We start from the raw sequence: 12,700 nt of genomic DNA on the forward strand, positions 1-12,700 counted from the left end.
TAGACCCTACAGTCGATCACTGTTTTGAGGTGGAGCACAAGGAGGAGAGTGATGCCTGAGTTCATGGCTAGTCTTGTATCCTTGTTGTGGGGGCAGATGACAGGGCAAGTGTTGATTTTGTTCCCCTGGCTATGATGGATCACTCATCGTTGTGCCTGAGGTGAGTGCAGAGCAGCCCTGGACACCAGCTCTGTCACCATGGTGATGGTGACATCTACCTCATACTGCCATCAGTTATGTTGATTTCATGGAAGAGGAAGCAAACAGCAAGATTAGAGTCATGGAGGAGAATCCCCAGAGCTCTAAAAGGCTTGTAGTTTTGGGAAGGGAAAAGGATGCTGATTGAGAAGCCCCCATCCCTACACTCACTAATGTAAATTTGATTCCTAGTCAACCCTCAATAATGCAAGAACAAAAATATATCTCTAATAAAGCCATGAAACAGAGAAAAGTGGCAAATAAAAACCAGGCTTATGACTTGCTTTAGGCCAGGGGTCAGCAAACTTTTTCAGCAGGGGTCCAGACCACTGTCCCTCAGACCTGGGGTGGGGGGCAGACTGTATTTTGGAAAAAAAATATGAACGAATTCCCAGGCCCCACAAATAACCCAAAGATGTATTTTAAATAAAAGGACACATTATACTCATGTAAAAACACACTGATTCCCAGACCATCCGCAGGCTGGATTTAGAAGGCAATTGGGCCGAATCTGGCCCCCGGGCCTTAGTTTGCCTACCCATGCTTTAGGCAGTTGGCCCTGAATCTGTTGATTTTTGTTTCTTTCTTAAATAGATCCTTCAAGGCTGAAATATTTGCTCTAGGATAGCCTTCACCTTTGTAAGCTGGTTAACATGGAAATGGTTCCATGAAAGTAGAAAGATTGAAAATAGTAAGGGATATTGATTAAATAACAGAAACTTTCTATCAAAATAACTCCTGAGAATAGGAAGAGTGGGAATTCCCTACAACAATGTAATTTTCAAATACTTCTCACACATGGCATACACTGTGCAAAGATTCTGTTAATATGGCAGAATGAATATATTCAGTGTTGATCTTAGGTTGGTATTATAGAGTGATTTAACCACAATTCAACATTGTTGACAAAGTAAGATGAAGAGCATTTTTAAGCTGCAAGTTGTGCTGATAAATGGTGTGTGATAGGTCTGGAATGTTTTACGTGCCCATACTAATGTACTACTCTTGTGATTATATAATATGCCAACAGGATACACTCCTGATAAAAGCTTCCCAGCTATCAAGTTTGGTCTTCTTGCAGGGCTCCTATGTATTTTAAAGCTTCAAAATAAATCTGCAGGCAAAGCTTTCGCCATCCTTGTTCAAATTCTTTAAAAGTACTGGTGATCTGCCTTGGGAGTGGTGGAGGGGTTGCAGCAAGCTTGCTACATGTTTGTACAGTAGTTAGGAAAATTGGACAACTGCAGATACACTTTTGATAGAGGGCTTTTCTGAAGAGTCAGTTGGCAAAACACAAGGGCAGGAGATGGGAAAATGAGAGTAGCATAGCTTGGAGGTACTCCTGGATCCATCACTGTTGCTTGAGGCTCAGGTTGCCTTGGTGGCATGGAGTGCTTTCCATCAGCTTTGGCTGGTGGCCCAGCTGCACGCTTATCTGGACAAAGATAGCCTAACTATTGTTGTCTGTGGTCTGGTAACCTTTAGGTTAGATTAACTTAACACACTATATATGTGAGGCTGCCTCCGATGACAGTTTAGAAATTTCAGCTGGTGCAGAATTTGGTGGGCAGTTTGCTTACCAGGGCCAGATGGTTTGGGCATACATCACTGTTTCTGGCCCAACTGCAATGGCTGCTGATCAGTTTCCAGGCCTAATTCAAAGTGCAGGATTTGACCTATAAAGCCTTAAATGGCTCAGGACAGCAATACCTCAAGGGCCGCCCTTCTCCATAAGAACCAAGCTAGACCCTGCAATCCCTGGAAAAGACCCTGATGTTGGGAAAGATGGAGGGCACAAGGAGAAGGGGACGACAGAGGACGAGATGGTTGGACAGTGTTCTCGAAGCTACAAACATGAGTCTGACCAAACTGCGGGAGGCAGTGGAACACAGGAGTGCCTGGCGTACTCTGGTCCATGGGGTCACGAAGAGTCGGACACGACTAAACGACTAAACAACAACAGACCCTGCAATCATAAACTGAGACCTTTCTTTGTGTGCCTCCTCCATAAGAGGTTCGGAGGGTGGTAACACAAGAACAGGCCTTTTCTGTGGTGCCCCCGCATTTGTGGAATGCTCTCCCCAAGGAGGTTTGTCTGGTGCCTTCATTGCATACCTTTAGGTAGCAGGTAAAAACATTTCTCAATTACCAGGCCTTTGACTGATTAAATAATCAATGTCCTTTTAAATATGTTTGTGGGAGGAGGGTTATTTGGTGTTTGTTGTTTTGGTTATGTATTTTGTGTGTTCCTTTTGTAGTTCTGTGTTGTGAACTATCTTGTGATCTTCAGATGAAGGGTGGCATACCAGTTTAATAAAGAAAATAATCATAATCATAAAACAGTATTGGATCATTATAATTTTTGTACAATGAGAACAAGAAAGTCCTGATTTGTAGACTGAGAGCACACCTCTTGAATATAAGACCCAGATGCATGTTTTGAAATACATCAAATCAGGAGACAATTTGACATGTGAAAGGGTAGAGCAGCTCTTCTTAATTCTGACAAACCTTCATTTTTTATAAGTCCTTGATAAACATGACAAATATGAAGAAGCAGACTCAGCAACAGCTCAGAAAATAAGATTAAATAAATTTCATGTAGTATTCATTGAGTTTCTTTGCCCCCCCCTCTTTTTCCTCAGCTCTTTTTATAGAAATGATTGGTTATGTCTGCTTCACACTGTGGAGGCTGGAAGAGACATAATAATTTTCAGAGTATCATAAATAATTTTCTTTTTATGATAACGTTGATTGATTATCCTGTTTTGGATGTCAAGGAAGAGTTCCCTGGGAAGAGATATTGATGGTTAAACAAGTCTGAGAATTGTAGGTCTGTGAACTACAGTTCAGACATTTTTTTGGGGGGTGGGGTGGGAGCCATGACTGTTTAAAGTAGTTTGATAATGCTTTAAATTTATAGTGCAGATGAGGCTTGAAAGTGTGCTGCCTTGCCAAAGGACACCCGGTGAGCTCTCAACTGGGGACCTCAGAGTCTCATTTATGTTCATTTGTTCAATATACTACTATACCAATTAACAGCTGGATTAGTTTACAGAGGATAATCAGGGTTCATTTGAAGCAGGTTGTATGTATGTTCAGTGCACCTTGGCAGTTGTCACTCTTGGTAACTCAAGCTTCTTCACATCTGTTGTTGACATGGATTATTGAGAGATCACCTGAACTGTGCAGTTTTCGTGCTTTCAGCATGGAGTTAAATGATACCTAATTTGTTTCCAACACTTAGCAGTCCTTGGTCTCTATGCTCTCACACATTTGGCTTCTGTGCCTATGCAGAGCAATGTTCAGAAACTTGTACAATTAAACCAGTAAGATATTTTTGGTGTAGAGGTCTGCCACAGAAGCTAGTGTGCATGCCTGTTAGGGCATGGCCAACATTTTTCTGAGTTTTTGGTCATTTCTGTGTATCTGTGGTGTGTATTACAACACTTTAATCATATATACTATACAGTGGTACCTCGGGTTACATATGCTTCAGGTTAAATACGCTTCAGGTTACAGACTCCGCTAACCCAGAAATAGTACCTCGGGTTAAGAACTTTGCTTCAGGATGATAACAGAAATTGTGCTCCGGCGGTGCAGCGGCAGCGGGAGGCCCCATTAGCTAAAGTGGTGCTTCAGGTTAAGAACAGTTTCAGGTTAAGAGCGGACCTCTAGAACGAATTAAGTACGTAACCAGAGGTACCACTGTAAAATGTTTTTGAGACCTGTCTGTTTTTTGTTTGTTTTTGGCTATAGCCTGCATTCAGACTCTTCTATGTCTTGCTGGAGGGAAGGTAGTAAAAGAGGATCATACTTCCACCTTTGTATTTCTTCTCATGCCTATGGCCATTTTAAGAAATGCTAAGGGTATGGGAGCAAATTCCCCTTGATGGCCAGACACAATTGATGCCTGTTTTCCCAGTGAAGAACTCTTGCCCACATTGCCAAAGTCAAATGCATACTGATACGAAAATACTGCTGCTACTTTATTACTGATATACCCCTGTGGCTGTTCTTAAATCAGTGCACACCTGTGTGATTAGGAATTGCAACAAAAAATCTTTATCTTTTATGCAAGTAAAATTAAATCAAAAGCTTATAGAGATATGTATGTATTGTATTTTTTTTTTGTTTCTGTTTTTTAAAGTGCAGCTATTTTATAATGGGATACGTTGCAAGAGGAATCTTCAGGTTGGACTTTGGAACTTAAGTAACATTATAGAACAGTAATATTTATCTACTGTTGAATCAAGCATCGGCTTCAGTTCTGTGGAGTGATAACTTAGGTTTTATGTTTGCAGGGGAAACAGTCTCTCACTGGCTCCCTGTGGATACACATTGCTTATTTATTCCTGCATGATTTCTGAGAGCATTCCTTGGTGTGGATAGTTACAATATAGCATCATGACTTAGTTCCCTGTTGCTTGTTCCAAGGCTTTGATTAAGCATCAAATGAAGGTGCCTGGCAGTCTTGAATGTTTAACTTGAAACAACTTGTGAGTGCAAATGTTTTGTTTTCTCTTTCATGCTCACCATGTAAACTCCTTGCAGAAAACTGCAGTAAACTGTAAGTAAATGAAACTTAAAAATGGCCCACCATTGAAAACTTTGGCTGGTTATTGAACCTTTTCTTAAGAAATCCTAACTTACACACAGCACAATATTCCATTTCAAAGCCTGTCTTTTTGTTTTAAGTTTAGAGCATGAAAGTCCTAAAATAAAATAAAATAAAATAAAATAAAAGTAACTGTAATCAGGAAACAGGTCTCCCATTACATATTTCCACCATCCACTGAAACTCTTGTTATTTTCTGGCTCTTTTCATTCCATGTAATCCTTAATTAGTTGAACTGCTGCTATACACAGCCCCCCACCCAGGTAACTTTAAAAATATCATAAAGGTCATAAACTTCGAGCATTTTCTGCTGCTTTCCCCAGCAGCATAGCAAGCCTGGGGCAGACCAGAGTTGTTGAACTTTTTTTTTAGCTTAGGGTGGCCAGCTATGTTTTGCCACTCCTCCCCCTTTTTATAGTTTCTTATCATCACAAGAAATTTAGGCTCTCCAGAGTAGGACACACGGCCACACTTTGTTGACTTTGTTCACATCATGGCAAGCCATGGTTAAGCAGATTGCTCCCACTTTGCTCCTCTTGTACAGCAAGTGGGAACAACAAAACACAATCCTTGGCTTAACATTATTACACCCCAAACTGGACTTTTGGTTTGTTTTTCTCCAAACAATCCACAGTTGGTGAGCCATGAGCAGACATTAGCCTTAGATTGTGGTTATTTTGGAGCCCAACAGAGTACAACACCTAGTTTGGATGTATGCCAAGGATTGTGTTTCGTTTCTTCCACCTGCTCTAGGGGAGAACTGGAGTGGGAGTAATCGGTGCATTCATGGTTAACCATTAACCATGGCTTGCCATAGCATGCAAACACACCCAATATTTTATGAATTACTATGGTTTTTCTTTGAAACCTGTTGCAACCCTTTGCTGTAGCCTGTGGCAAAGGGTTTTACTGTTTCAGGAAAACAACTTTAGAAATCTGTGTTGCATGCAAAAATACAGTATACATTTGTATGCTCCTTAATTATAATAGTGGGTAAAGGATTGCCCTGCTTACTTTTCATAACCATACATTTATCCTGCCCTTTCTCAATTTTCTCATCATAGGCTGATAGGAATTTCTTGCAATAGTTTTGATAGTCTTCACTCACTTTCTTCATAATCTGCTTAAAATACACAAACATTAAAATATAAATATCTATGGCTAAAACTGCAATTCACACCCCATTATCCACAGGAATACTTTTAGCAATAAGCATTTATTTGTATGGCTTTCAGACTACCTAAGATCTGTCCTCTGTTGGACACTGTAGATTGCTGTGGGGAATATCTCTAGAAAAGATAAGTGGCTCTTACCTAGGCTACAGTTGGAAGCTAGAGAACAGTCCATGTTGCCCTGACAGTTGGTCTGTTCTGATAGGTGAGGCCTGCCCTACATATATAGTCTGCGAAGCTGAGGTTACCATATGAGGAACATTTAAAAATATATATTTCCATAGTGTTTAATTGTTGGTACGTCTAATTGTTTCACTGATAATACCTGTGCAAATATTGCCAGCTTTCTTAATGTGTCTTTCCAAAACCGTAAGCTGCAGTGGTTCAGCATACTATTGTGAAAATTGGCCATAGCAAATCTGCCTGCTGAACAGTAAAAAAGAAATTCTTTTCTATGATAACTTCTTTTTGTTTCTTAATTAGGTTTGTGATGCGTAGTTCCCCTGCCACACACACACACACACACACACTAGCTGTTTGCTATTGCCTGTAGTTCACACTGGAAAAAAAACCCAGGGCTTTCTTATGCATTTTTACAGTATATGCATTGAGAGTGCAATCATTGAATGGATATAGTTAGATATTTCTAAGCTGTTTCAGCCACTGTGCTAATGTGTATAGCAGCCGCTTGCTGCAGATAAATTGTTAGATGGGCCTGTTCACCCATTTCATAATCTATGTAAACAGTATATCCAAAGTATTTGAAGTGGAATCTGACCCTCTGTTTCAAATCAATCTATTATTAACTGCTAAAGTAAGAGCAGATACTAAAAATACTGGTTCTTCATCAATACTTAAGAATATTACTATTATTATTTATCTTAGTAATGAATTGCTTCCTATGGGACATCTCCAGGTGATTTATAGTGCAATGTAAGGTACTTTATGTTATGCGTAGTGGTCCACTCTTCAGCTCAAAGGCTTGTTGGAGTAGATAACAATACAAATGCTTAGGACAGTAAAAACAGCATGATAAAAATGGAAAAGCAGCAAGATAAAATAGAAATGGCCCATGTCACCTGGATTAAAATTGTAGATTTAAAAAGATATCTGCTGATGTACAGTTTACCTTGGATATGTGGTTTAGACAGTGGTTTTTGCAAGTCCTACAGTTGCCAAGAGACATCTCTCCACCCCCCGCCACTACACTCAGGATTGTACCTGACATAGGACACAGGCACGCCACACTTAGCTAGTGAGCTGTGAGCTATTGAGCTATGCATGGAGAACAATGCTGTCTTGAGCAGGAAGGATTACAGATGACTGGATAGGACAGTAATGCCGCCTTAAAAGACCCCAAATGGAAGCAAAGGTGCTTGTTGACCAGAATTCAAGTGACTTTTCACTTTTGTTTTATGTTTGTCAATTATACCACTCCTCGCAGAAGTGAACATTAGTGTAGGATTCAAGTGTCTAATTGAGATGGATCAGTGTTTCCAAACTCTTTTCTCCATGGACCACTTGAAAATTGCCAAGCGTCTTGGCAGACAATGATTTTTCTGCTTGTTTTAGCAGAAAAGATAGGATAGTGACATATGTCAGATATGGAATACTTTCTATATAAGGCTGAATTCATTTCTGGAGGGGAATCACCTTTAATAATGTTTTAGCTGTGTGCCCCCCCTTTTTTTTACAAAAATGCTGCTGAAAGCAATAAACTTCTCTGGATTCAGCTATACAGCTCCAAATAAAATGTTTTAAATGTGTTGCAAAGTCCAATATACAAATGTGACACTAGATGGCGAGAGTGAGCTATGCAAAATTCAATGTACTTTTCAAAACCTGTTTTTTTTAATAAAAAAACTATTTTCATAGTGTTTTTTTATATGTGTAGATTCCACCTCAGTTTGTGTTAAGGAGTTACTATAGAGAAGCTACAGTCTTGCTTGTACTTGTTCTTTCAGCCCTCTTGTAAAACTAATTACAAACTTAACCTTTCCCTTTTGTATGTGATGGCTGAATATATTTATTACATTTTTTAGTCTTGTTATTCACAAGGTTGTACAGATACACAGTAAGTTTTATATTTAAGTTACACTCCTTTTGTATTTATATTGGTTTTGTTTGCAGCTGAAAAGCCTTATTATTGTAGCATTTGCTAAAGGTCAAAAGCAAATTAATTGTGTGCTGAATAAGAATTCAAACTGAAGTTACATAACCTTTGTTGTATGTGTTGGCTTCCCTACTAAAACAATAACTCTAAAATTCTCGTACTAATCTTCGTCATGTTGAAATTTAGCTGAAATTTCCTTGTACTGGAAAATTGAGGGCTGGGAGAAATCTCAGTATTGCATACACTTGCTACATTTTCTTTCTTAAAAGCTTGTCTAACAGAAATATGCACACCAAAAGCAAGTTGTTTTCTGTGACAGCAAACAATCCAACTAACTAAAGCAATTGCTAACAGTAGCCTTAGAACAATCTAATACAGTTACAATCTGGTTTTTTTCATTCAGAAATCAGATGCATGCTAGATACAAGTCTTTAAAGCTCAACTTTTAATTATATTTGGAAGACAGGAAAGTCATTGTCAATATACAATATAATCTAAAAGTTTGATTTTAACTTATAATTTGTAACTTTGGTTTGTTAATTATATCTTATTTAATTACACACTATCAAAGATGATGTAATAAACAAAAACGTAATTAACATCAAAATATATAGACAGAGGGAGGTAAGCTAGTATACTAGATAGGACTTTCCTGTCTTGCAAGTACTGTTTAAGTTCAGCTTTACAGTTTTGCATCTAAACCATATCTTATTCCTAAATAGAAAAAAAAACCAGAGCATAACTGTAGGTGCAACTAAGTTTTATTCAGAATGGACCAACTGAAATGGTTGAACATGACTAAGAGTCATTAATTTCAGTAGGTCTACTCTGAGTAAAGATTAGTTGCATACAACGCATTGTTCTTTAGCTAGCCAGATTGTTGTTACAGTTAACAGACAGCTTGTTTTGGTATGCATACAACTGAAAGAGATACTATTTATTGAATGATTTCAGTGCACAGGAACAGAAGAGAAGGTTAACTCCCTGCTGCAGAAGAGCTAACAATCTAAGTAGGGCTGCAACTTCAAAGGCACAAATTCGTTCTGTAATCCTCTGCTCTTGTGTACAGTACCAATATATATTTGCTCCTCCTCCTTGTCAACTGTCAGTCAGGCAAAATGGATCAAAATACTGTTCTTCCATGACCGATCCGGATAAAAAATGAACCAATCAATCAGGACCAAAAAGGAACCATTTTTGTGGCCTGCGATATCTCTCACATTTACTAAGGAAGCAATTAGTAGCACAGATCATGGACTCCCCAACACACTGTGCAGGTTTAGTGTATTGTGTGCTGTGCCACCTATCAGGCCTGCACTCATACATAAAATCTCAATGAAAGAGACAGTGGAAGAGGACTGGAAGAAATTTAAAATATATCTTTAAAATTGTTGCAAAATTGAGGAATGTTAAGATGTCAAGGGGTAAGAATTAGAGAATTACAGCTGTAACTAATAAGTCTAAGGAAATTTAATGAAAGGGAACTAATAGATAAATGGACTAAAGGGTTGCTAAAGAATTGTAAAATAAGGATACAGCGAAAGGGAGGTATGGGGAAGTCGGAGGAAAGAAGGGTTATGAAAATAAGATTATGATTCAAATGTTTTGTATGTTTTTGTCTTGTGTCTTGTTTGTTTTTTATTATGTGTTTATAAAATGAATAAAAATTATTTTTAAAAAACAAAACAAAAGGCAAAAAAAAATCTCAATGTAAAACGGTAGCTTAAACTTTCAAACTGTGAAGGAGAAAATTTTATATTTTTAAGACACCAAAGTGATTTTTATTTTTCTGCTGTCCCTGAAAATGGGACATTTCTCAAAAACAGGTCTATCTTTAAGAAATACATGGTATTGCCAAACCAGGTTATGAAAACTCGTTTATGTCTTTCTGAAATATATTGTCTCATTCATATAACCACTTGAAGCAGAGCTCTAGCAGGAGTTTGGGGGGGGGGGATGAGGCCATATAAGCAAGGAATATAGTAGCCCCTGACAGGGCTGTGCTTGAGCTTCTGATCTAAGATTCCTTTCCTTCTTCTAGGCAACTTAATGGCATATGATGTCTGCATGCGTACATATATATGTTTTTTGTTTGGGACAAACTATTCACATAACACTTCTTGGAATGAAGTGCTTTTATGAGCCTGCCTCAGTAGTGCTGTATGAAAAAATAATGTGGATAACTTATTTCTATGTCGCTTTTTCGTATTTAGGTGCTCAGGGGTTCACTGCAAAACGTAATCATATGAAAGCTAAAATATTTTTATGGGCGGTAAAAAAACCAAAACAAAGCCCTGTGATGATAAACACAGTTTTAAACTAGAATAGGCACACACACACCTTCTTTCAAAATATGGTGGTACAGTGGGAGGAATTGGAGCCTGTTATTCTGGCCAAACTTTGTGCACCATTATTAAAAAATTCCTGCAGCCTCCCAAGATTAAACTTAGGATGGGAAAAAACATGTGGCATAAACCTGTGTTTCAGAAGAAAAAAAGCACACTTTTATTTCTCATTCCGTCCCTTCCCCCAGCACTAATAATACTTGGTAATACTGTATTTCAATTTCTTTAGAGAATGTCTGGATGTATCCAGCTTTCATATGCTGTTTGTAGAGTTGGCATTTACACGGTAAGCAATATGCCATCTTTTGATGCAATGTGTGCTCGAGTCTTGCAAAGTGAATTCTAGTATTTGTGCCTTAGATCCTCTGTTGTAGCTATTCTGTATTTCCAGCCAGTGTATTGTGCTTAAATTGTGTCCTGTAGAAGTTGGCTTCATGTGGTGAAGTGTTTGGCTTTATACATTTACACAAGTTCCTTAAGGTGTTGTTGTTGTTATTATTCCATCATTACTCATGTATATTCCCTTTTTGAGGATACAAATACTTCCAAGGCAATTCACAACATTTTGACTTAAAGCTAGAAATATAAATTACACAGCTATAGTAGAGCATATCTATAAAGGTAAAGGATAAAGGGACCCCTGACCATTAGGTCCAGTCGTGACCGACTCTGGGGTTGCGGCGCTCATCTCGCTTTACTGGCCGAGGGAGCCTGTGTACAGCTTCCGGGTCATGTGGCCAGCATGACTAAGCCACTTCTGGCAAACCAGAGCAGCGCATGGAAACACCATTTACCTTCCCACCGGAGCAGTACCTATTTATCTACTTGCACTTTCTTTCGAACTGCTAGGTTGGCAGGAGCAGGGACTGAGCAACGGGAACTCACCCTGTCGCGGGGATTCGAACCGCTGACCTTCTGATCAGCAAGTCCTAGGCTCTGTGGTTTAACCCACAGCGCCACCCGCGTCCCATATACCTATAAATCATAGCAATTATATCACACCCTACAGGCATTGAGCAAAAGGCAAACTAGTGCTGCCCCAGTTATAACCCAAGACATGTCCAAACACATCACAATATTTAAGGCTCTGCCAAAAGCACTGATTGAACAGATCTTGCATGTGATTGATATGGGGGGGGGGAATTATCTGTTGAGGGGCCCAAATAGGGTTGCACTGCTTGTAGCAAGCATCCTCGCTTCTGATGACTACACCTGCAATAGGGCATTGTTAACTGAACTGAAAGCGCTGGGATGGAAATAGTGTTCCTAAGGTTTTATAGAGTCCTGGTTTTTTAAAGGTGCAAAGCAGCACTTTGAATCGATCCTGGAAAGCTAGGTGGTTACCAGTAGAGCTCTTGTAATATTATTGAATTGTATTAGCACTGGATAAAAGCTATACTACCTCAGTCTAAAGCAACTGCAGTTTTGGACTGTCTTCCAGAGCCGGTCTATGTAAAGTGCCTTACCGTAGTGAAATCGGGCATTTAAAACAGTACCAATGTCCTTATTTTCTGGATGGGGTACATTTTGGCATAGCACTTTCTATCAGAATCAAGCATCATCAACTATCTGCCACCACCATCAGCACCTGTATTTCTGGATTTCAGAAATACCTCCAAGCTGTGAACTTGTTGCTTTGGGGCAGTGTGTCTTCATTCAGGATAGAAATATCTACATCTCCAATCACCATAAGCATCTCTGTCTTCTGTGTATTCAATATCAACTGGCTCACCAACTATAGACAGACAACTGAATACTGATTCTTATATTACTGTGCAGCATGGTTGTTGCTTTCACATGAGAGTTCATGCATTTAAAATGGGGAGACCCAATGGCATGGGTATATCATACAATTACTTTCTATGCCAACATTGCCAGCTTCCTGGAAGGTGAAGCACTGCTGTAGGAAGGAACTGTTCTTGGCCCATCCCACATTCTCTCCCTATTCCATATGTTATCCATTTAGTTTGGGACCCGTCACACATAAGCAGTCAGCTTTGAGACACTGCTGTGCATTGCCTTCACCAGGAGCACTCGTCCCAATTGTGGATGTGGATATTGCCTACACATGATGGTATGCACAAATGTAGTTTGGAAGCAATGTCCACATACTCCTTGTGATTGTTCAGTTTACCTTGGCAGTATTTAGTGCTTATGACCACAGTGCACATATATAATAAAGGAACATTACAGGAAGGAGGCAGCTTATAATAATAATAAATAATAATAAATTTTTATTTATACCCTGCCCTCC

The 12,700-nt window shown here is 39.1% G+C and overlaps 1 protein-coding gene across 4 annotated transcripts in view; it reads left to right on the plus strand.

The window, feature by feature from the left end:
* ARL15 (ARF like GTPase 15) overlaps nt 1-12,700 on the plus strand; it is a 184,437-nt gene that overhangs the window by 40,284 nt on the left and 131,453 nt on the right. Inside the window, exon 2 of one of the 4 annotated variants that reach the window (XM_081930008.1) lies at nt 10,676-10,732. The exons of the other annotated variants lie outside the window; for them this stretch is intronic. Within the exon in view, the coding sequence (XP_081786134.1) occupies nt 10,676-10,732 (57 nt within the window). The remainder of the gene's footprint in view (nt 1-10,675; nt 10,733-12,700) is intronic. 4 annotated transcript variants of the gene reach the window in all.

This window comes from Podarcis melisellensis (assembly GCF_964234715.1).
Source record: "Podarcis melisellensis genome assembly, chromosome: 11".
NCBI classification, from domain to species: Eukaryota; Metazoa; Chordata; class Lepidosauria; order Squamata; family Lacertidae; genus Podarcis; species Podarcis melisellensis.